This window comes from Notamacropus eugenii, chromosome X (genome assembly GCF_028372415.1).
Source record: "Notamacropus eugenii isolate mMacEug1 chromosome X, mMacEug1.pri_v2, whole genome shotgun sequence".
Classification (NCBI taxonomy): domain Eukaryota; kingdom Metazoa; phylum Chordata; class Mammalia; order Diprotodontia; family Macropodidae; genus Notamacropus; species Notamacropus eugenii.
In genome coordinates, this window is record NC_092879.1 from 81,742,404 (window position 1) to 81,768,540 (window position 26,137).

At 42.0% G+C, this 26,137-nt stretch overlaps 1 protein-coding gene across 2 annotated transcripts in view; it reads left to right on the forward strand.

Moving 5' to 3' along the window:
* Positions 1–22,292, forward strand: part of KLHL4 (kelch like family member 4) — a 191,107-nt gene extending 168,815 nt beyond the window's left edge. The window contains exons 7-11 of one of the 2 annotated variants that reach the window (XM_072626428.1): positions 3,784–4,008; positions 7,892–8,054; positions 12,364–12,576; positions 18,489–18,660; positions 20,526–22,292. In XM_072626428.1, coding sequence (XP_072482529.1) covers positions 3,784–4,008; positions 7,892–8,054; positions 12,364–12,576; positions 18,489–18,660; positions 20,526–20,585 — 833 coding nt within the window. In that variant the 3' untranslated portion in view covers positions 20,586–22,292. The remainder of the gene's footprint in view (positions 1–3,783; positions 4,009–7,891; positions 8,055–12,363; positions 12,577–18,488; positions 18,661–20,525) is intronic. The other variant, XM_072626429.1, reaches the window with a different exon arrangement.
* Positions 22,293–26,137: the final 3,845 nt, after the last annotated feature.

The window sequence follows — 26,137 nt, forward strand, 5'->3', positions numbered from 1 at the left end:
ACAAACCTTAAAGTTGTATATAAATGTTTTTGCTAACTAACCAACATATCAGCCAAGTCTGCCCATATATGCAGAGTTCCCCAAACCCAGATTTTTTAAAAGACATGTAGAAAAGAGGGGAGCTAATGGAAACCATGACCTGAGGCTAGAAATGTAGCATCAGTAGCACAGCATACTTTCCTTGAGGCTGTCCAGGAAAGCCAATCTCAGCCCAAAGCAGTTTTTCTCCTTATCCTGGAGGTACCCAGAGAACTAAGGGAATCCAATGGTGGAGTTGTTGTCATTGTTCTTTGAAAGATTACAGAGCACAGGAAAGGAGAAGAGCAGATGTCCTCATTTTCTAAAAAGGGAAGAGACCAAAGCCTGCAAACCATAGGCCAATGAACTTGACTCGAATTCCTGGACAATCTAGACTTAGGGAAGGAAAATGATAGCTGTCTTCAGGAATGTGTTGGAGCAGGCTCCTTGCCAATTGTTAATCATGCTAACAACGGAGATTAAATTAAGAAGTGCATCGTGCATGCATTTTTTTCCCTAAGCATTTACCTGCACACCATTGGCTATCTTCAAGTGTTTGGGAGATTGTCATATGGGCATTGCAAAGGCAGAACTAGGAGTGGGTGGATGTCACTTACCAGACAGTTTCCAGTTTATGTCAGGAACCCCTTAGCAATGCCACCTGGAATGCTCTGCTTTGGGAGGGAGGGAGTGCTTTCTCCTTCACTGAAGGTATCCAAGCAAAGGCTGGGAAGCCCCTTTGTTTGCTATTCTGTAGTGGAGATAATCTTATTCAAGCATGAGCTGGATACCACTGCAAAGAGAAACACCTTTTTAAAAGACATCCAAACCCGGCTCAAAACAGTGACCAACCATAATTCCAGAAAACCAATGCTGAAACATGGAATGAGACATGACCGATTCAGGAATTTGTTTTGCTTTATTATGCATATTTGTTATAAGGGTTCTATATTTTTAATGGGGAGGGAGCAGAAGAGAAAGTAGATTTTTGTGCATGGAAAAAAAATAAGTGTAATTCCAAAACTGGAGCAAATGGAAGAGAGAGAAAAGAAATGTTTGCTAATTAAAAATGAAATAAAAAAGTCTCTGTTGTACTATATGGCCTCTGAGGTCTCCTGAAGACCTCCCAGGGTTATGGAGCCCACTCCTTCCCAAGGCAGCCTAAATTAGCTTTTACTGACAAAAGATCAGGGCCCACTGAATGCCTGGCAGGGAGCGGCACAATTTTCTATGGCGATCAATGGCTGCAGCCCAGTAAATGAGAAGAAAGGAACCCTCTATTAGTACATAAAGGACTAAATGCCTCAAAACTCTGCCCTCCTAATTAGAACCCTTGAAATATAGTCACGGGCCAAGGGGAGGACCAACACTGGAGGTCCCTTTGATCTTAAATTTTAGTCCTGGCTCACTAATTATCTGTCTTTAAGACACAAAGCAGCCCATAAATTATTGCACCAAATGGACAGAGGTCATTAAAACGTTAATGAAGGGGTATATATTTAGCCATAGGTTCTGGTTGTACAGTATATTTGTAAGTCAATTGAACAAACCTTATTAGATGCCTACTGTGTGCAAGGCAGTGATTTAGCTTAGTGGGCTTTCAGTGACTCAGCATGAGCAAAAACCCTTAATTAGGGCTTAAAATCTGGACTGAATATGCATTTCCCAGAGGACCAGTACGTGCTAATGAAGTTCTGGTAAGCCTCAACAGCAAGAACTGCTCTGTGGCCCTCCTACTTGCAGAATAAAATACTAAGTCTTCCATTTGGGTTTGAACATCCTTTTCCATCTGGCTTCTCCACTCCATCTTGTCAGACCAAGTCCCCAGTTCTCCCCCTTATGTGCTCTGGGCTTCAGACTAACTGGCCACCTGACTGTCCTCTGAATGGAGCACTGTGCCGCTTGCTTCTGTCTTTGCACAGATTGTCTCCCCATCCCTGGAGTGCTCCACCTCCACCTCCTGGAATGCTGACCTCCTCACTTGTTGTATCCTCCTCCCTAGAATGACTGTATATATTTCTTAATTACTTCACTCTGCTTTCCCCCAGTAGAATGGAAGCTCCTTGAGAGACAATTTCCTTTTTGCCTTTGTATCCCTGCGGCCTAGCACAATGCCTGGTGCCCAGTAAATGTTTGTTGACTTGAGTAGTTACGTCAGGTCTGTGCTCATCCCAGGCAGCCTGTGCTTGTCGGTCCTACCATTAGGGTACCTCCGTTGTCCGTCTGATCCACCCTCCCAACGTTGTCCACCAGGCTGTCTGGGAGCACAGAACACTACTAGGACCGCACAACCATGGCCCAAATCAGCAGCCATTCCCAGACTCCTGCTTCTGCCCTGACAAGACACCCAGATTCATGTACCAGGAAGAAAATTTCTTGGCTAAGAAGAGAACATGAATTCTATGGGAGATCACTGAAGGGTGCAATCACTGGACTACTCCTAGCTCATATTTCCATGGTACTCAGAACAAGCTTGGAAGGCCACAAATACAGGGATTATTTTCTTCATGTTACAGAACCTAGAGAGGTGCAGTAGATCAAGCGTTGAACCTACTCATTCTGCTTCAAGTTTGGAGCCCTTTCCACCATAAAATGCAGATAACATAAAAGTCCATAGTTTGTCTAGAACATAGTTGTTAGTCTGGCATCCCAACATCATCATCAGTTCCATTTCCCAACGGAAACTTTGAGGAAGGACATTTTGTTTTTGTCTGGCACTGCCTATTTTTAATAGTATTTTATTTTTTCAATCATACATACAAAGACAATTTTTAACATTAATTTTTCACTTAATATTTTATTTTTTTCAATTACATGTAAAGATAGTTTCAACATTCATTTTTGTAAGATTTTAAGTTCCAAATTTTTCTCCCTCCCTCCTTTCCCCCTCCCCCAAACAGCAAGCAATCTAATATAGGTTATATGTGTAAAACATGTTAAACATATTTCCACATTAGTCATGTTTAACTTTAATTTTAATAAAATTTTGAATTCCAGATTTTTCTCCCTCTCTCCCTTCCCTCCCCTCTTCCTAAAATGGTATATAATTTGATATAGGTTACATGTGTGCAATCATTTAAACATATTTCTGTATTAGTCACTGCTGTGAAAGAAGAAACAGACCAAAAGGGGGAAAAATGAAAATCGACATTTAGAGTACATCAGTCCTTTCTCTGGATATGGATAGCATTTTCCATCATGAGTCTTTTGGAATTATCTTGGATCATTGTATTGCCAAGAAGAGCCAAGTCATTCATAGTTATTATCACACAATGTTGTGGGGCATATTGACAGACCTGAAACAACTAATATTTAGAGCAGCACTCCAAAGAATTCCTGAGCTGCCAAGAGCATGCTAAAACAGAGGAGGAAGCACTGACCAGTAGTCAGAAATAAGGGAAAACTTCCTTCCTTCTCACTGTTCCTAGAGCCTCAGCCCCTATGATTTTGCCAGCTGGTCAGTGGCATTCTATTAGCATCTATGGACTTCTACCAACTAGGCACATCTGCCAGGATACTAGGAACCCTTGTGGCTGAACTCCCAACAGGATGTTGGGTATATATATTCTGCTGGACTTGTCATTTCTAGTTCTGCCTGGACTAGAGCTTCCCCGGAACCCTCCCATAGGTTGGAGTGATTCACTTTGGTTTCCTAGATTTCTGTTACTGTATGAGAACTTGTATACTACATAGTCATTGTGGGGGAAATGTACAAATTCCTTTCTTAAAACATAGGTGATAGTTACGAAGCTCTCCTTTTAATAGGTACCACCACAATTGAAAAATATGACCTTCGTACAAACAGTTGGATACAAGTTGGTACCATGAATGGTCGGCGGTTGCAGTTCGGAGTTGCAGTCATTGACAACAAGCTCTATATTGTGGGCGGAAGAGATGGTCTAAAAACTTCAAACACTGTGGAGTGTTTTAACCCAGTGGCCAAAATCTGGTCCATTATGCCTCCCATGTCAACTCATAGACACGGTTTGGGTAAGTTAAATACGTTAAGTGTAGTCTATCTATTTTACCCAGAAAATGGGAATGAGCATACAATACAGCCTGGCCATGATGATGCTGGTCATTACAAGAATTTGGGCAGGTCATGAATCAAATAACAAACTACAAGTTTAAGAATCTGTGATTTCCTAGGTGTGAGCATTCCCTTCTCCACTGCAGATCACAACTCCTCTATACCTTTGTGAGTTGCCTGACCTAAAATGAATCAACACTTGGTGGCTGACCTGGTGCCGAACATATCTGAATTTAACAAACCTGGTCCTCGGACAGTGGACACACGTGGTCTATCACTAGGGCTAGGCTGGAAGCCTTTCCAACTTCCTTAGAACTTTACAGAGCTTGTGCTCCTTTGACATAGCATTACGCACATACGAGCTAGTGGAATAGGACTTTAATGGAAGAGTCAGCTAATTTCTCCCTCAAGAAAACTTTGGCTATTTTTTTTTTTTGCTAAATCTGGGATTTCACTGATAAAGGGAACTCTTGGTAAGACAACTGCCTCCACTGATGTACCTACTGTGTAAAACTGCACCTACTCTGTAACCTAGATAGTTACACAAAGTTGCCTAGAGTTTTAGAGATCAAGTGACTTAGCAATGTACCTGGCATATAGTAGCTGTTTAATAAATGCTTGTTGCCTTGACTTGATTTAACCACAGTCACACAGCCAGCCCACGTGAGAGAGGTGACCTGCATCCAGGTTTTCTTGAGTCTGAATCTGGTTCACTGTCACACTGCTTCTCAGAAACCCAAGGTCACCTCCATACCATGATGAGGTATTGGAATAAAATTTCAGTGGAGGGAAGTCAAATAATATATCTCCCCCCACCCACACCAAGTACCACATACAGAAAAAGATACTTGCCCAGAACATAGCTGTTAGTCTCGTGCGCCAGCATCATCATTATTCATTCAATTTCCCAATGGCAACTTTGAGGAGGTTCATACTGACAGACTTGAAGCAATGAACATCAGTGAATTTCAAAGTCTATCAGGGTGGGGTAAGGAAGTTATCCCTAGGCTAACATCACCTTGTTCCCTTCTCCATAGGGATCAATATGCATTTCAGCAAAGCTGCTGGAAGGCAAAATTAGGCCAGAACATATTTAGGAAAATTGCTGCAATTGGAAGGAACCCTGAGTTATCCTCACCCCACTCCACCCCCACATACAGAAAGGTTGGGATAAATGGTGTGGCTTTGAGTCCTTTTCAGTATAAGGCTATGTAAGGGACAAAAGCTCTAGTCATTGTAAGAACTGTGTCAGACTCCCCAGAATTTCTGGGAAGGGAAACTTTTTTCTGGACTTCTGGAATGTGGACTCACATCCTTAGGCCTGGGAGGGGAAGGAGGAAGCATTTAACTGGATATTTTCCAGGATATGTTTCTTCATTTTGGGTCCATGAGCTTGCTTTGTCCATCAGGACCACTGAAAAGCATTAGATATAAAACCATACAGAGACTTATGGTGACTTTTTGTTCCAAATATACAAGCCTGAGGCTTTTGTAAACCTTGTGGTTATGCGCGGTCAGAATCTTTATTTTCGTAATCATTGCAAAGCAATTCATTTAGTTCATCTTGAGAAATGGCTCATTTATATAATGGAACCTTGTGAGAGAAATCTCATTGAAAGGAAGATATCTGAAGTACAAAACTGGGTACGGGAGAGATTAGCAAAATTAAAAATATGCTGGAAAATATGGTTGAGGATTAAGAAAGGAAAGATGTCAAAGTCTCATGTAAGATATCAAATCCCTTTAACAATCATTTAGTCTAACCCATAGAGTTTTGGAGAAACTGAGACCTAGAGAGAGAGCAAGTCTAGCTTTCTAGTCACTGGACTTGCCTAAAGTCACAGAACATGTAGGAGAGTTAGGCCTCAAACTCAGGTCATTTAGCAAGTCCAGTGAGTGACCTTTCCACTCTACCACACTTGACAATTTCTTGTTTTTCTCCCTTGTATAATACTTTTCTCCTCATTTACTGTATTCATGTATGCCTCAAACACAAGTAATAGGCTAATGCCATTACATTCAGGCTTTAATGCCAATGTTACTCATTAGGAAGAGGGTTTTTTAAGGCAGCATTAGCATGGGACCTGATGCTGGTGATAATAACGTTAGCCCTACCATGTCTTGCCTAGAAAGAGGCTCCCTCTCTGTTTGCAGCTTAAGAAGAACAATGTATCCCTGATTTTCTCTTTCAGAACATATGAAATTTTATTTTCATCCTATGCAAATATATTGCTTGACTAAATAATTTTGCTTATCAGGCATCTAATTATTATTAAACCAGAAGTTGGTTACTGCCTCATCTAAGCACTTCTAACCTAAATAATGACCTGAGGAAGAATCCAAGGAAAAGTCAATTTATCAGGATAGAAAACTACAGAATCCCAGGGTTTCTTCCATCTGCAGAAACAACAATAAGAGCCTAAGACAATAATTCAAGGGGCGAAACCTCTCAGCAAGGAAACATTCCAGAATGTTCGAGCTGCAATGAACCTCTTGCCCACAGTTTTTCTGTCCCAAGTTGTCCTTTCTGGCGAGAGGTGTGCCAGCTCCCCCTGCCAGTTTTTGTTTCTCCCATGCCCTTCTATCATGTTTGCGGTGATCTGGCTTGTCCTCCCAGGTTCCTGAAAACTTTCCCCAGGACACTGCCTGCTGAAGCTCCTCCCTCTGTTGCTGGCAGGGCAATCTCATCTACCCCATCCTACATTTTACAGAGGAATGAGGCCAAGACATCTTAAGTAACTTATCCACAGTCTCAGACTAAATAGCAAAATTAGTACCCAGACCTCTTGACTCAGGGTCCACTACCCTTTCCCCTCTACACCAGACGGTTCGATTTGATCTGAATTGTCCTAATTGGCTACCTAAATTGTAGACTATATTAATTACTCAGATGTCAGTTTCTCTGTGTCTGTGTAGATTTAGCATGGGCTAGAAGGAAACGAGAGTGAATGAAAGACATGTCCTAATTAATGTCATTGAGGACGTAGATGAGGTGATAGTGATTTGCTAGCATATAAGATACAAGATATATTTAAGATATAAAAGAGGAAGGAAGCAAATAAATCAGCACCATGAATTCCTGGAGTGAAGAGAAGCCATACAGGGAGGGGTCATCAGAAGGAGGTGTGGGAAATCTCTTAACCAAGCCTGTAAAATTACCCGTCCCCAGAAGTGTCTCAATGAACCCAATACCTTCTTTGGCTAGCACACCATGCAAAGAGAAAGAGAACCCCCATTGCTAGGACCCGATCTCAGATGGGTTCATGCAGACCTTGCTTGCAGACAAGGCCATATCTAAGCTCCAAGGCTATAAAGAACCTGTGATTGCCCCAATGGCCATTCCTTCCTCCAGTGAGCACGGCCCAGACATTCCTGCCCAGCTAGGACAGGATTCCACCCAACAGGTCGAGGGAGAAGGCAGTTTCTTCCAATTCTCTTGGCCCTGCAAGGATGCCCACATCTACTGTTTTTCCCTCGCTCTCACCGTGGGACCAGCCCATCTTTTTTCATTATACATTGATTTCATGATATCCTTTATACCACTTCTCCCATCATTGTCCTAGAAAAAAAAAGTGTTCCCTACCTATTGACATTCCCAGAAAAGCAATTCCACAACCTTCCTTGGCTTCACACAGTTTCAGTAACGATGCTCTTCCATGAGACATTCATTATGCCTAAAAGCTCCCTGGGGTTATGGGAATAACTTAAGCTTCAGATCAGTAGCAGAAGATACTTTGAGAAATGAAAACGAAATTCGAAGCTGGCCTTTCCTTGAAAAGGGGCACACTAATCATCAGGAATGTTGAATCTAGGGAAGACTCTAACACCATTCTCCTCCTTTAGGGGTGGCCATGCTTGAAGGACCCATGTATGCTGTTGGTGGCCATGATGGATGGAGTTATCTTAACACTGTAGAAAGATGGGACCCTCAAGCACGGCAGTGGAATTATGTTGCTAGCATGTCAACTCCTCGGAGCACAGTGGGTGTCGCAGCATTGAACAGCAAGTAAGACAACCCTTCCCAGCTCACATACATGTAGGCTACCTGGGATCCTTTCAAACAACATCTTTGTTTTCTTTCATTTTTTTCTCCAAATTTTAAAGAAACTGAACTTTGCAAGGCCCACATCTTTACTAAGATGCTAATAAAATTGATGGGAAAAGAGATGAAAATTGCATCAATGTAAATTGCCATTGCATTTTCAAATCTGGAGCATCATCTCTGCACGTTTTCCTATGGCATTTGTGAAGTTGATTTCATGGTACAGTATGTGTGTTTTCATGTATTTTGTTGATTATTATCTATTTTACTCTTACCCCTGTGATGAAACTGTCTGCCAGTGCAGATCTCCAAATCATCTGCAACTCAGTCATTGGAGAGTTGCCTGTGGGAACTGAGAGGTTCAGTAGCTTGCCCAGGACCACAGAGGCAGGGCTTGAACCCAGGGCTTTCTGAGCCTGTGACTAGCTTTATCCATTATACAACACCACCAATCACGATTTTAATACCCTATTTTCTTTTAATACCTTATCTTCAGCCATAATAATAATTTAGTCCTCATGAAAATCCTTTGTGGCATCTGGTATTGTTATTTCCATTTCACAGATGAATAAAATGAGGCTCCGTCAGGTCAAGTGACCAAGTTCCTAAAGCTAGCAAGTATCTGAGGCGGGCTGTGAAGACAGGCCTTCTTGAGTCCACCCTACCTTGCTGCCTCTTGTATATGCATCTTTTACATGACCCACTAATGAGGCACTCCTAAAGAAAGAAGGATCTTGCTTCTCTGCAAGTGACATTATACTAGGAACCAATTTTCTTTATGAAAGAGCAATGATTTGAAACAGATATTTGAACAATTTATAGAACAGTACCTATTTTTGTCATCTAGATCTGCCCATTCCTTTCCCAATCTGTGCTTCTCCATTGGGCCAAGATCAGTGTTGGACCTCCAGACCAGCTCTTAAAGTCATAAATAGGGTGAGGTGAACTGGGCTTTGTCCCAGGACACAGAATTTAGAAGGTGCTGATAACACTTATCCTTTTTTTGACACAAGGCTTTGCAACTTGTTAACATTAGGAAGCTACCAGTAGGGTCCTTCCACACCCACATGTGCGCGCTTATGAGCGAGTGTGCACACACACACACACACACACACACACACACACACAGACACAAAGTCTTACCTGAGGGCACTTCATGCCACTTGCCCTAGTCAAAAGCACTCCTAGTCATGGTTTTGTTAGTTCTGTCGTGACCACCTTCCCTTTCAATAATTCCTCTCTGTCCTTGGAATTCCCCCCTCATAATGTCCCCTAAACATTCCACCTTGATTGACTGTCCCAGAACTTCTCAACTCTACCTCTGACCAAAATCTGTCCCTTCTCAGTAATAATCCCTGACAGGGTGTGACCCCACACTCAAAGTTTCCTGGTTATTCAGGGCTTATGTAACATATATGCTTTCCCAGGTACTTTTTCCCAGCCCACATTTTCATTTAAGGACCTAGGGCAGGCTGGTGGCTGCATTTCAGTCCTTCTTAATGGCTACCCATCTGACTTTGTCATGGAGCTGGTAGGCACAGTAGTGGCACAGGCTGACCCTGACATTTAGCCCAAGCTATGTCTTTGGTGCCTTCACAACTCAAACATGAGGGGTTTGTGATCAAGAGGAGAGAGTCTAAGCAGTGGCTCAGGTCAAACGTTCTCTTTCGAATGGTCACCCAGTGGGGTTGGTAACGTTATCTACTGCCCAGGAAGGAACGTGCCGAGATCCTCAAGTCGGACTCATTGGCTGCTGCGTGTCAGTTGCTCTCAACTCAGCATGAAGTCCAGTTAAAGACTTTTGTGATTTAGTAAGCATTTATTTTATTTGTTGATGTGGGAGTAAGTTAAAATTAAATTCACAGGTCTGTCCATCAAGTGTGGTATTTCAAAGTTCATAGTAAAATGACCAAAGTCAATGGATCTTCCAGGGTGAAACTCAAATATGAAGTTCTTTAATCTTCTCTCTGGGGCAAGGAGGAGACGGGGTTGGAAGAACGGGGCTAGTACAGGGCCTATGCGTCCATGGGCAGAGGTGTTCTAGGGAGGAATTTCCTCTGCCAGACTTCCCCCAGTGCAGCAACGCCAATTTTAAAGTTCATTTGTGTTCCTATGTTATAATAATAGATTGCTCTTTTAATGATATATATTATATAATAGGATGATGACAATTCTATTATCAAGATGAGAGATTACCTGTATATAGTGCTCTAAGACTTCTCCTGGTTGACAGAGCCATGGCGCCCCACTCCCAAGCCCTTACTGCCTCTTGCCTCTGCAGAGCTGCCTAAGTGACATACTAATAAGCACAGGTTTGACCGTGTCACTCCCCTGCTGAAGAAATTCCAGTGGTTCCCCGTCACCTCCAGGAAACACACACACGCACACGCACACACACACACGCACACACACACACACGTGCACACGCACGCACACGCACATGCACGCACACACGCACATGCACGCACACATGCGCACACACACACACGCGCACACGCACATGCACGCACACACACGCACGCACACACACGTGCATACGCACACGCACACGCATGCACATGCACGCACACATGCACATGCACACACGCACACACATGCACACACGCACACACGCACAAGCACACACACACGCGCACACACGCACACGCACACACGCACAAGCGCACACACATGCACACACACACGCACGCACGCACACACACACACGCACACACACGCACACACACACACGCACACACGCACGCACACACGCACGCACACGCACACACGCACACACGCACACGCACACACGCACAAGCGCACACACATGCACACACACACGCACGCACGCACACACACGCACACACACGCACACACACACATGCACACACGCACGCACACACGCACGCACACGCACACACGCACACACGCACAAGCACACACACTCTTCTCTTTGATATTTAAAACCCTGTACAATCTGATGCTAACCTAACTTTTCAGCCATAGATAGACAGAGAGACAGACAGACAGAATTCTATTGTGTTTCCTATCACGTATGCCCCTTCATGTTCTCTGCATTTTATCCAGACTGACCTGCTCGCCATCCCCTGCATGTAACAGTCTATATCCCATTTCCATGCCTTTCCATAGGGAGAGCTCCTTACCAGAATGTCCTCACCCCCCCTTTTAGGGGCCCCAGCTGCCTGCGAGGCTTTGCCCTCGTACCCCCCCCCAAGAGGCCTCTCCTCATGATTCGCTCACTGAGGCCTGTTCCTCCCCTAGAAACTTTGTATTTACTTTGTAAATATTTTCTTCCAAACTTAACAAACAGTACATAAAACAGGCTGGTTCTTTTCTATGTACAGGGTCAAAAGACACCTGTACATAAAACTGCAGCTGTCTGTATCTACTGATTGCTTTTCTTTTTAAAAGGTCAGCAGGTAGCTTTGAAAGGTGTCCTGTTTGTGTATGTGCTCCCAGTTTGGCCTTCCTTATAGATTTTTTCTGTTTATGTGTCTTGTATATGAAGTTTCTTCCAAGAGAATATAAGCTCTTTGACTGGGTTTTGTCCCTTTGTCCATGGAACCTAGCATGCTGCTTGGCACATAGTAGGTGCTTAATAAAATGGTTGTTGAGTGAATGAATGACTGAGTGAATGAATACACGATCTGCCTAGTGAGTGAGGCTGGGTCTGAACACCAAGATCAGAGCTATAGTCCCTCCACCATGTTGTTTCTATGTACGGTTAATAGGATGTCCAGGAAGAGAGGCACACCTTGATATTTCCCAGCAACTGATCTGCAAGAGAAGGAAGCTCTCCAAAGCAGCAATGGCTGTTCGACCAGCCAGGCCGGGCTGTCCTGCTAGGCTGGGGTAACAGGAGGCCAAATTGTGTAGTAGACGAAGTTTGTCTTTAGTGATCTTCACCTCTCCTTTTAGCATGTTTCTCCTGGTTCTGCTTTGGTTACTTTTCCCTACAGAATACTGATCTGCAGGAAGGTAGAGTATTGGCATTTAAATAATGGTTCTTGAAAATTTAAATCCTTCAAGAACCAAAACAGACATAACTCTAATGGTGGGATTTTAGGCACTGGCTGGGGGATGGGAGAGGACTTGACTATATGACTCAGTTCATAGCATATGACCTGCTCTCTCTGCTCCAAAACTCAGGGCTCCTATTAATTAGAGTCTGTATTTATAATATTTCAATAATTTTCCATGGTTCCTTCCTTGTTCATTCAACTTAGAAAATGGAGAACATCGTACAGTGTCTCTCTCTCTCTTCATTTTCTAGATTATATGCTGTTGGTGGACGAGATGGAAGCTCTTGTTTAAAGTCTATGGAGTGTTTTGACCCTCACACCAACAAATGGAGTATGTGTGCATCGATGTCAAAAAGACGTGGTGGTGTTGGGGTTGCAACGTACAACGGATTGTTATACGCTGTTGGAGGACATGATGCCCCTACATCCAACCACTGCTCCAGGCTTTCTGACTGTGTGGAAAGGTACCTTTTCTTGCTTTCTTATTTCCCTCTTCCTCATTCCCTTCCTTCCTTGCCCTTCCATTAGTCCTTCCTTCTTTCCTTCCCTTTTTCTTTCTTGTCATTCCTTCCTCAATTTCTTGCCCTCTTTTCCTTCCTCTCTTCCTCCCTCCCTCTGTTCCTTCCTTCTTCTCCTTCCCTTCCTTCCTCCTTTCTTTGTTCACCTTCCTTCTATCCCCTCCCTCTTTATAAATTAGACAGATTTTTACTTAGCTCATGCTAAGTACTATACTAGGAACTGTTGGGGAAACAGCATGAAACAGAATCTCTGTTCTCTCTTGAATTAATAAGGTGTGATTGTACAGATTGTTCTTTTTACAAACCTATCAGACCAGTGAATGAGCCTTGTCCTTTAGAGTAGCCACCTGCCAGAGGTTGGGTAAATGTGCTTATCACAAAGAGGCTGATGATTGCGGGGAATTTTGGAGCACCACATCTGGAATTGTCTTCAGAGCCACAGAAGCCCCAGCCACCCACACCCAGAGTCACACATACATATTACATGTCTTCTCACTGTAGTCACATCATGATCTTCCCCTTCCCCATCACCCCTGGACCTCCCACCACAGTCATCATTCCTGAGATGAACTTGCTAACGTTACTTAGCAAACTTAGCTCAGAATGACATTTGGCTGCTTCAAAAATAAAATCTACTCTCAAAGGTCAGAGAGATTTCTAAGAATGTCCTGCAGACCTGAGTGTTGGATGGAGATGATCCTGACCATCAGCAGAGGTTAGCAGAAGCTGTCTGTGTCTTGTTTAGGTTTCTACCAGCAAACAAACAAAATTATAAACACCTTCAGGTCCTCATGTGTGTACCATGTCCATAACAAAGAGAACAGTAATTTAGACTTATGGAGTGGGAGGAGTGATTGGGGCCTCATAGATCACCTTTTCCCATTTGCCAGTCCATGATCCAAGGCAAATGCCCAGCACATGTGATTACCATAGGCCCTTCTCAAAAACCAAAACCATTAGAAACTCTCTGTATTCTGCCCTTAACTTCTGACTCCTGGTCTGTGGCCCTGAGGCATCAAGGAAGTACCTCCCATGTAGGGCAGAGTCACAGTAGAGAATTTATAGTGTAGTGTGGGCTAGAAAATATTCCTATAGAGCATCTAGTTCAACCTCTTCATTTAAAAGAAATTAAGCCCACGGAGGTAAAATGAGACTTATCTAAGGTCACATGACAAGTGAGAGGGGCCTGGATTTTTGCCTGGGCTCTCCTCTATATGGTACTTATGAGACTGTGGGAGTTAATCACAGATTATTGACTATATAATAAAATAACCTTTCTCATTCTGTTTCCAGAAAAAAGGGCATGGTACCAAAGCAACAAAGCCTTTAGCCTTGAACGGCCTAAAAAGTCCATTCCCCCAAGGACCCTGAGTGCTGAGTGACACAGAGTCAGCTGGAAGAAATCAGGGAATCTCTGTGCACGTTGAGCACAGACCTCATTATAAGTACATGTCAATGTATGCACAGTAGCCACAATGAGAAAGTCCAACGTGTCTAGAAGCACCAAAACATAATCAGTTACAAGAATTTTCCTTTTTTTTGTAGAATTAAGAATTACTTTAAAGATGAAACATTCAGAGTGACCTGCATGAGCCTGAGAAAATGGTCAGGCACCTAACTTCCCTAATATGGGCTAAGTAGATTTATCTCTAAAACAAATAAAAATGATTTGAATTTTAGGAGAGTTTTCTAGCTATTTAATTTTAGACCATAAAAATCCCAATGTGTAATCCTAATGTAGATAGAAGATTGTGATAATCTTTACTTAGTCAGCTAATGTCTAATAGCAAATAAAAGCACATATGTGGACTAGAGGCTGTGTGGTGTTGTAATGGAAAGGATGTCACACTCAGAGTCAGAAGGAAGTGGATTCCAGTGTCCGTTCTGCTCCATCTGACCTGGATAGCTTGGAAAATGCTCGAGCCTCTCTGGGCCTCATGTTTCTCATCTGTCTTATGAGAGATACAAGATGACCTCTGAGGTCACTTCCAGCCTGAATCTAAGAGCCTATGTTTTAGGAAGTGTGAGCAAGTCGCAAATAAAGGAGAAATTCGAGTGAAGGATGTCCTAAAAAGAAATGTAGGAGTATAAAGAAGATGGGCTGGGCACATGGTGAGAGCCAGGGATAGCCAGAGAGGCACAGGCACTTCCCTGGAGCTTTGTGATGTCAAAAGAGCTGGAGGAAGACACCTAGCACGTTGGGGAAACCTGCCGTGACAAAGGCATGGGGGAAAGTTTTACAGGATAGTCAGGCAGGGATAAGGCACTATCTAACTTGGTGGAGAGAGTACCCATATTGATGAGATCGTAGATCCAGTGGAACACTGGAGTATATTTTAGGGAGAGCTGATATGGCCTATTGTATATTCAAATATATGGGACGGTTAGATGGCACTGTGGTGAATAGGTTGCCAGGCCTAGTATCAGGAAGACCTGAGTTCAAATCCAGCCTCAGACACTGACTAGCTGTGTGACTCTGGGCAAGCCACGTAAACCCTATTTGCTTCTGTTTTCTCATATGTAAAATGGGGAGAATAAGAGACCCTACCTCCCAGGGTGCTGTGAAGTTCACATGTGATAATAATTGTAGAGTGTTTAGCGCAGTGCCTGGAGCATTGCAAAGACTATATAAATATTATCATTATATAAGTCGTGCCATGTTGAAATTTTATTCATCTCATTGTGGAAAGTATTTGTTCCATGGCAAAGGCACTAAGCTGCAATTGCAAAGTGTGTAGAAGATTGCCATGAAATGGCGCAGTGTTTACTGCTCAGGACCTTTGAGAAGACTTTGACCCTAATACATGGATCTATGGAGGATCATAGCCAGAAAAATGGTCCCCATCAGTGCTTTGCATCTTTTCAAAGGAGATGTGGACTTGACCTCATCAAAGCACCAAATAGATTGGTAACACATTACTTTTATGACTAAACTTCACTGTAAACCATCCAGATAACCGAACATTTTCCTTTGTGTGTAGACCAGGGAATTTCACTCTAAACAGTTATCTGCTGAGAGACAGTAGGACCCCAAGGCTTGTCCCCATGCTCCCAAATCTCCAGACTATGAGCCTCAGTTTCCTCACTCACCTAGGACATGAGTTTCAGGGAGAGTACAACCCCTCAATCAGATGTCCACCCCAATCCCCTGCTCTGGCCTACACATCGTGTTTCAAGCCATGCCTCCCATGGCACTAGATCATCTCAGGATGACACAGACAGCTGGATGGAACCTTGGAAGCTACCTCCCCCAACCTTCTCACCTTTCCAGTGACAGAATGGAGGTCTAGAGAGGGCAAGTGACTTACTCCAGGTCACACAGGTAGGAAGCAGTCAAGCCAGGATTAGAACCTAAGGCTTCAGCTCCCCAATCTACCAGACTTTCCCTGGACCATGATGCCTCTCTCAGAGGTGACTTGACTATAACGAGTTGAAGGACCAGGACATTAGTTTGATGGCCATGGGGTTTTTTATGGTGCAGTTTGTTCTCTAAAGGTCCATAGGAAGTTAAATTTCCTTGTAAACACATATAGCAAGAGGATAAGAACTCCTTTTTCTTGTTCCAGTTGTACTTTGCTTCACAACAATAACCATGAATAATACTGCTAATACTAGCTAACGGTTACACAGCACTTTGCAGGTTTTCAGGCTGCTTTCCATCTATCATCTCCTTGGATCATGTGGACTGACAGCATTCCATTTCCTAATTCACCGTTTTTCCCTTTTATGGGATTACTGTTTAATAACAACAACAAAAAGAAAATGTTAAACCTACAGCCCAAACGTGTTCAAACATCCTTGCAAAGAATGTCACAAAAAGTCTCTTGCCGAGACTTTTATTGGCTTGTAAAATGTAGAGGATCCTCAGACCTGCACCAAAAACTGATTTGTGCTGAGATAGGAGAGAGGATCATGAGGGGGATTCCTTTTACATGAATAGGAAGAAGGAGGTGCAGAAAGTCATGTGGATGTCCCTAATCACACTGTAATTGGCTAAATAAGAAGGGAATTTTGGTTCTCTTGAGTTCTGGCTCACCATGCTTTCCCTGAGGGCATCCTTAGCTCTCAGCGTGTTACCACAGCTAATATCGAAGAGCAAAGAGAAACACAAGAGAAAAGGATTTCTTTAGGTTTGCAGTCAGTCTGTTATTAAGCATTACGAGTCTGATGACTTTTCCTGAAGGTCTTTACTAGTAACAATGTTGTTGAAATTTGTTTTTCACTTAACCTTTGGAAGACTGGACATGACTCAGCCCCTCTGGCTAATGTGAACATTAGCCAGATTTTATTAGTTATCACACAAATTTAAAGTTCTGAGTCTTTTAGAGCAAATCTGCTAAGAAAAACAAATGATCTAAAATAATTTCTTATTCACACGTGAGCCTGAACTCATAGACAGATGAGTTTTACAGCAATTGATCATAGCAGTTTTGTTAAACCGAGGATTCTGTGTGGATCAAGAATGCAGCCAGACAATTTAAGAATGTCACCACATAATATATAACATAGTAAATGGTACTAAAAGTTAAGTGATTAAATATTTCCGTTTTCTTTTAATGTAGAGTTGAATCCATGCAATCTAAAAGATCCTAAGTGTGCAGACAAGTTCATTCATTCATTCACTCACAAATATATACTAAATCGCTACTCTGTGCAATGCATTGTGCTAGATTTGGGGGAAAATACAAAGATCAAGAAGGTGTAGTCCCTTCCCTCAAGGAACTGATAATTAACACATTTTGGGAGAAATAATACATATATGAAGATAAATGTGATCTACAACATGTTAAGCACATTAAAGGAATACACTGTCCTAATGTCAGATTAAAGAGAAATTGCATGTTTTAATTATGTTCAAATAGAAACAGATGGAACAAAGCAGAATGTTATAGAAGAGATAAGTTGTTTAACGAGAAGCTTGAATTTTAAAATACAGTGGAATATTGTAAAATTGTTTCTCTTTAATAAAATGAACTTAACCATTTAATATTTTAGTAGACAAACATAAAATCAGAGGGGTTAAGGTGAGTGTATTATTTTATTGGTTTTCCCTTTTTGATTTTATTGTCCTGTACCAAGTAGGAAAATGCTCCAAGCCTTGGGACAATTGGGCTTTCCAATGAGTGGGGATAACTGAATTTTCTTCTGTCCCACTAATAGAAAAGGTTCAGGGAAAAGGAGTTAACTTGAGAATAAAAATGGGAAAAAAAATCTAGGACCCCGGAAAAAAGAGACAAATTTATAGTGGAGAATGACAAACTAAGAGTGTGGCTAATGCCTCCCCTCACTGCAAGCTGTATTAAATGTAAGGTGCCCTGATACCCAAAGCCAAAGAATTCACAATTTCCTTCCGCATTACTCTCAATTTTAACCCTTATACAGGCAGGGATAGGCACCTCATCAGAACACAAAACAAAACATAGTCAAAATTGCTCAGAAAGCATAATCATGGTCAATGGGAAGTTTTTCTTCCTGGGATGTGATTAGAAATTGTAAGACTTCCTCTCTGAGTCCCAACAAAGACATTTTTGGTAACTTACAAATGTTTTCTAGCTTTATAATGTGTTTAGAGAGTCCTCTAGTGGCTGAATGAAGACATGCAGCCTGTTAAATAGTCCTAACTTTACTGTGGAGTTATTGAACATTCTGAAATACACTGTCAATTCTTGTTTTGAGATATACCTGTGTATTTAAATAATATATATATGTGTGTGTGTGTATATGTATGTATGTTTGTATATATGTGTGTATACATGTGTGCAAATACGTGTATATATTTTATATGTGTATGGACGGTTGTTTGAACTATCTTTGTACTAGATTGCCACCTCACAATTTTTTCTTCTAAAATTTCTTAGGTATGACCCAAAAACAGACACATGGACAACAGTAGCACCTTTAAGTATCCCTCGTGATGCTGTTGGGGTCTGTCCCCTTGGAGATCGCTTGTATGCAGTGGGAGGATATGATGGACATTCATATTTGAACACAGTCGAGTCCTATGATGCACAAAACAATGAATGGACAGAGGTAAGCTCACAGAAACAATCATATACTGAGCACTTTTCCCTAAGTTAAATAAAAGATCTTGGGAATTCTGTTACCTGCTGACAAGGGTGCAAAGAGTGGGGTGGGATGCTAGGATCTGTGATGCATGTTAGAGTCAGAGACTCTTAAAGCGGTGAGAGAGCCCTCTGAGGCCATCCATGTGAAGCATGAATCCTGTCTATGAAATCCCTGACAAATAAGCCTCTTGTTTCTGCATGCCTTCCCATGGCAGTCCATTCTTCTGGGGGATGACCCTAATTGTTTAGGGTGAAAACTTGCTCCCCATAACTTCTCCCACTGTTCCTAGTTCTGCCCACTTGGATCAAGTAAAATAAATAATAAACTTAATCTCTATTCCATGTAACGACATTCTGCCAAGCTGAAAATAGCCAACTCAAAAGTAAAAAAAGAAAGCCCTGGATATATATTTGCCATGAGGATTGCCTCATATCATAGATTTAGAGATAGAATCCAGTCCAGATTCCTGTAGGAGATGGCATGTGAGACAGAAGAAACCTCAAAGTCATGTAGTTCAACCCTCTTATATTTCAGATGAAGAAATTGATGTTTGAAGAGGTTAAGAAACTTCCCCAAGGTCACATAGGTAGTAAGTGACAGGGCTGGAATGTGAACACAGGTCCTGTGACTCCAAATTCAACATATATCCCTTCAAACCCTCCCCATTATAACTGCCTTATTTCTGTCAAGGGCTCCGCCATCCTTCCAGTCAGCAGGTTCACTACCTAATCATCTCTGACTTTTCCTTCTCTCTCTCCCTCATATACAATCAGTTGCAGCCCCTGTCATCACTGATGTCCTTTCCACTCACACACGTGTAGCCACCACTCTAATTCAGGCCATCTGCCCTCCTTTCTTGACTATTACAGTGGCCTTCTAACTGGTGTCTCTGCATGCAGTGTCCCCATCTCCAGTCTGTCTTCCATAAAGTTGTGAAATAAGTTTTCCCTACAGTATCTGCCTGTCCCTGTCATTCCCCTGCCCACAGAGCTTCAGTGGCTCCCTAATAGAATACGTCCACCATAAAACTCCTTTGTCTGAAATTTAGCACAATCAGAATGCAGTCTTCCTGACCTTCCTTGTTTCTTGAACAATACCTCTTTACACACTCTCCATTCCAACCATGCTGAACAAAGCTGTTCCTCATACTAATGTAGCAACCTGTACTAAGTGATGTATAGATTCGCACCGCAGGCCAATTTATTTTACCAGGAGCCCTCTAGAGAAATATACTTAGCATGAAGTCTTATCCACTTCAAGAGGAATTTGAGAAGTTTAGTTTCTTATTTCAGTAGCTAGCCCAGCAATAACCATATGGAACTCTGGTGATCAGGAAATTCATGCTGAGGGGCATCCCCGTGCACAGATGCCAGAAAGGGCAGAAGACCATTAGAGCAGCAGGAGAGATGTAGCCAAGACTCAGGGGTGAGCTATCTGAGCATTATACATTAAAATGTATAAATAAAGAACTATTTTGCTGAGGATCTTTAAACATTTGTCTCTGATGTCTTTGAATAGTAGGAGAGGCCATCTCTCAGAGGCTCATAGATTCATGCTTTAAACTGATAACAGAAATAACACCATACTACAGGGCCAGTTTGGGCTCTCCCCTAAAGTAGGTAGATGATTCGGGGCAAATTACTTCCCTTCTCTGGGTCTTAGCTTTCTCCTATGCCATGTACATCAATTCAACTATATACCCTTGGTTGTCCCTTCTAGATCTTACATTCTCTAGATTTCGGATTCCTAAATGTGTTTCATGAAAGAGACTGACTCCCGTTCCCCAGGATCTCATTTAATGACATCCACACGTATCTGTTTCTCTTTAGGAAGTTCCTGTTAATATTGGAAGAGCTGGAGCTTGCATTGTGGTCGTGAAACTGCCCTAATGAGAACCAGCAAATGTCAAAGCAAGGCAAACTCCCAGCCCATGAACCAGTGGAGGAGGAAAAGAGGAAGAAACCAAACACATTTAAAGTAGCAGCTGTGCTTGTTTGGAGCTAGCTAGTAAATGGGCAAATCATATCGAACTCGGTATATGACTCAAAACTAAATTTAGAGTTTCTTTATTTTCCAAATAGAAATTACATATGACAGCCACCTAAAAATGTTGTCATACTTGATTCATATAAGGCCCTATCCAATAAACCATGTTTCAGCCTTCTAAATGAAAATGCTCAATGTTTAATGAAACTTGGTAATGGCCAAGGCAGGACATGTCATGATGTGAAACAAAATAGAGAAAGGAGTATTGACCTTAGGGGTCACAGGACCTAGGTTCAAATCCTGGATCTGCCGCTTACTACCTGTATGACCTTGGGCAAGCCACTTAGTCTGCCTGGGCCTCAGTTTCCTTAGCTGTAAAAAGAAGAGGTTGGACCCCATGACCTCTAAAGTCCCTTCCAGATCTGACTCTATGATCCTATAACTTGATGCTTTCTAAGACCCTGCCCATTTCTGTGTCCTTCTGTCATACCCAAAGGAGGCTTTATTTAACATGTTTTCCAAACCCCCACAGTATTATTAGCAGCTTTCAATTAAAAAAAAAAAACAACTTTCAGAACTGGCAAATGCCATAGGATTGTCCCTTGCCAAAAAAAAAGTTTCTCTGATTACCTAAAATATTATGATTGAACATCAGAGTGAACATCTGAAGCTCTCAAGTAAGAACTTTCCAATCTGTCTCAATTCCAGCAAGTCATTCTCTTCAATGCTGCCTCGGAAAAATACTGAAAATTACTGTTGACCCGTATTGCTGTTGTGCTAATCACAGTATGTTACCTTCTTCATGAAAATAGTTTTTTACCCACCATCTGCTAGGACTTCTTCACAAATTGGGCTTTCCTTAGATTTCATTATGGATGCGATCTGGCAACAAGAACTGGCTAGGGTCCTTTCATAAACACAACTCACACATTGAAAAAAATCCGGTATTTGTCACATGGCTACAAACTGTGGCTTCAGCTTCAAAGTGCCACCTGCCATCAAAAAAGAGTGGGTAATGGGCTCCTCAAACATGTGTGGGAATTCGGTGATTATCAACCGTTAACTGAGTGTTTGCTAAAATTAAAAAGATTGAAATACAAGATGGAGAGAAGCTTCATAAGGTTGGTGATCACTTGGTTACACCAGTGTTCAACGTGCATGATTGTTCCTACAATTTCCTTTCACCTGTCAGTTTATATGAAGTTGTTTTTTGTTGTTGTTTTTGCTAATTTCAGTCATGTAAGTTTCCAATAAGGAATGTTTAGAATGTACGTCTAATCAAACATAAAAGTGTAGTTGAGTAGTGACTATTTTCGCTTTCAAATCTAACTTTCATTTAGCTATAAAATTATTCAGGATAAACCATTGAGAAAGTCTCTTTTGAGCAGCTTTTCAGGTTGTGAAGTTAGATTTCATTTTCAGATTGTGAATATGTGTTGCTTTCGATGGGCTTTTTACTGTTGGTTGTGAAGAAAACTCTTAAGAATCTCCACAGAATAATACAGAAAGTGAATCATCCTTACTGGTTTGTAATGTTGCAATGCATTGAGCACAAAAAGATATTTGGAAATTGGCATGTGGAGTTCAAATAAACTTGGCTTTCTCTGGTAGAATGAGTGATTCTTGAATGTGGCAGCAAATGTAACCTTGTCTCCTCCCTCCTTTACATGCTCTCCTTTCCAGTGCCCAAAATAATGTAACGTAAATAATAAAGGGTGATAAAGTCTTCATGTGATTCCCCAGAGCGCTCTTTCAAAGCAGATGCTATGACAGAGCTTTCTTTTCTATTCCCCAGAGCTCCTAGCACAGTGCTGGACACATAGTAATTATTTAAAGATTAAGCAATTACTTTTTGTTCCCAACCAGCATCTAGAATTTAATATGGACATTCATAATATCATAGGACTTAGAGGGAGAAAGGACTTGAGAAATCATTTACTCCAACTCCCTCCTTTTACAGAGGAAGAAACTGAGGCAGGCCATATAGCTACTAAGTAGCAGAGGCAAGGTTCAGAATTTCAGCTCCAAGGATGTTTCTACTATATATATATATGTGTGTGTGTGTGTGTGTGTGTGTGTACATATATGTACATATGTATATATGTGAGTGTATATATATACATATGTATGTGTATATATACATATATATGTTGCTTCCAATGCTGTAGCTTAGAATAAGAAGTGTGAGCAAGTCATGGAAAGATATACTTTAGGCAGGGGAATCATTTTCAGCACCTATAGGGTCATACCACATAGGCATTTGGTAGATGAACCTTGCCCTCCTCCTTGCACATCTATTATCAGTGAGTACTGTGCTCTTCCTTGCTGGGCACATGTGCCTTTCAGGGCTCACAGCATCCAAAGGTAGGGTTTTAGAAGAGTAATGCAGTTTGCCTCCAGATTCTGTTTTCCTAGCTTGAATGATGTTGTATTTAAGCAGCCAGGTCCAGATGGGACTAAAACAATTGGAATTAGATGAAGAAAATTGTTTTTCTTGTGTCCAAGGGAGAGGAACTGGAGGCGAAAGGATACTGCTAATACTTGTCTTGGCCCACAAGGAAAACTTAAAAGATCACTGCGAGGTAACCAGATCAATAATCTCGTTAATCAACAAAAGTTCAAATCTTTGACACCAAATCAAATATATCTCAATAGCTCCAAGAAAGGTTATAGCCACATTGACAACATAGGTAAACACTTATGTTTGCACAGTTACCAGGTTGACTTTTTTCACTGAGATAATCCAGGCAAACAGACCAGGTAAACAGTCATTCATTCATTCAAAAAAGAATTTTCGTAGCACCACTGTGCCGGACACTGGGCTCCCTACAGATATCTTTAGGTAAACTGGTCAGCTGAATGTTATTTCCATTGCGTAACCACTGTATAACCTCCATGACCAATCAATTCAACTGAAATGACTATTTTTTTCTGCAAATCCTGTGGTGTAGTTCACAAATCTGTTTTAAGGAATCAATGAAATGGAAAAATCATCTTCTCATCTCATGAGCTTTCTGTTAACTATGTCAGTTGCGGGTTAGGAAAGTTGCCTGTGATAGTGGCAAGAAGCAATAAGGGACGTGGGAGCCCATCTATTCTAGGCTTCTGGACCTTTGCGGTGTCGTGAACACCCCATGGGCAGTCCAATGAAGCTTCTGTGTAGAGTCCTTCTCAGAATCATATTTGGAAAAGCATAAAATAAAACACAGAGCAAGGGTGGGGAACCTGCCGACTCAAGGTTGCACATTCCTTACCTTTGACAATAGAGGATTACGAAGGAAGCCAATAGTTAGTGAAAATAAAGATGCCAATTTTTTCCAAGTTCGCAGACATACTGAAATCTATCCACAGGCTCATGAGGGATCCCTAGATACCAGGTTAAGAACCCCTGGTCTGGTTTAATCCATCCCCAGACAAGAATCCTTTCTACCTTACACCCGCCAAGCAGTCATCTAGGCTCTCCCCAGTGAAGGAGAGTCCAGCTCCTCCCCAAGCAGCCTGTTCCACTTTGGGAGGACTATAATCCTTAGGAAGTTTTGGCAAATAGCACGCTTAAATCACTCTCTCTGCAGCTGCCACCTAGTGCTCTTTGTTCTGCCCCCAGGGCCAAAGAGAACAAGTCTCAAACCTCTTTGCCATGACAGCCCTTCGAATACTTGTATGGCATCTCCCACAAGGCATCTCTTCTGGTAACTGAGCCCAGTTCCTTCAGCATTTCCTCATATCACTTGCTTGCCAGTCTTCTAACCGTCCTGGTGACTTTCTTCACAATGTGTGCCAACTTGCCGATTTTTCTTTCTAAAATGTGGTGACCCAAATTGAACATAAGATTCCATCTGTGATCCAACCATGGCAAAACACAGCAGGACCATCACCTCCTCAGACCTGGACACTAAGTCTCTCTATCCAGCCCAGTATTGCATTAGCTTTTTGGGTTGCCATATCACACTGTTTACAATGCAGTTTATAATACACAAAAACTCCTAGATTTTCCCCTTTCAGGGAGAACATGCATGGGGTTTAAGGGATAGGACAACTCCACCCTCACTCTCATTGGCTTTCCCTATGTAGAGATGCATACTGAACTCAAAGCCAGAACCACTGCCTGGTTCTGGTTCCATCTTTGCACTTGCTGAAAATGTCAGAGAATTGTGTTCACTGTCCAAACATGGATTAAACACAGTGTCAGTCAGAAGTTCTAATGATAACCCATACTATGAGTGAGATCTCTGTGGGATTTCAATTCAATTCAACAAGAATTTAGAAAGTGTTAACCTTCAAAGAAATTGCATTCTAGTGAGGGAAAAAACAGGCATACAGTTAATTAAACACAGATATTGGTCTTTCACCAATCCTCCACCCTAGATATCCCAGAATGTAATCAAAGAAATTAAAAGAAAAACAATACACATATATATGTACACCAAGATGGCCTAACTAAACCTAACACAAAGTATAAACGTAAAATCACCTCAGAGAGAAGGCACTATCAAGAGAGGGAAGGGGAGGAGATCAAGAAAGTCCTCCTACAGAGGTTGGGATTTGAGTTGAGTCTTGAAATCAGTCAGGAAATTCAGGAGGCAGAAGTGAAGAGGGACAGCATTCCAGGCATGAGGGACAGCCGGTGCAAAGGTACAGAGGTGGGAGATGTAGATTGCAGGAAGGAGAGGAGAGTATAAGAATGCATACTGGGAAACTTGGAAGAGGCCTTCTCCTTTCTTGTCCCCACTCACCTACCCCAGTCCCTTCCCTGTGAGATTCACTTTCATCTACTCAGTATGTATTGTGTAGGTACTTTGTTATTTAGAATTAGAATCTCTGTTCCCTCCCTTTTCCTTGTATCCCTAGTATGTAGCATAGTGCTTTCACACAGGAAGTATTTCATAAAACTCTGATGACTGACACATCACACTGCTAATTCGCATTGATCTTGTCAACATCCCCTCACAAACAGTGGGTACAGCGTGGAGTCTGGAGTCAACAAGACCTGAGTTCAGATTTGGTGTCCAGTACTGAGTAGCTGGGTAACCCTGGGCAAGTCACTTAGCTTCTGTTTACCTCAGTTTTCTCAACTATAAAATGGAAATCAGAATAGCACCTATCCCCCAGAGTTGTTGTGAGGCTCAAATAAGATAATATTTATCAAGTACTTAGCACAGTGCCTAACACATTGTAGGAACTAGATAAATGTTAGCTATTCAAGAGCTTAGTACTGAGTCTGGCACATAGTAGGTGCTATATAAATGCTTAGTCCCTTCCTCAAGTCCTTTTCACACAAAGTGTTTACTACTAGATTCCACCTCAGAGTTTCCATCTCTTTCTGGACCTCAGTGTGGGCATATTTAAAAAACAATGTTGGGGGGGGGGGTCAGATAATAGACTTCCAGCTCTAAAACTGTGATGATCCTGGCCACACAAGAATATAGGTTATGTCCATCTTGCAACATGGCTTCAT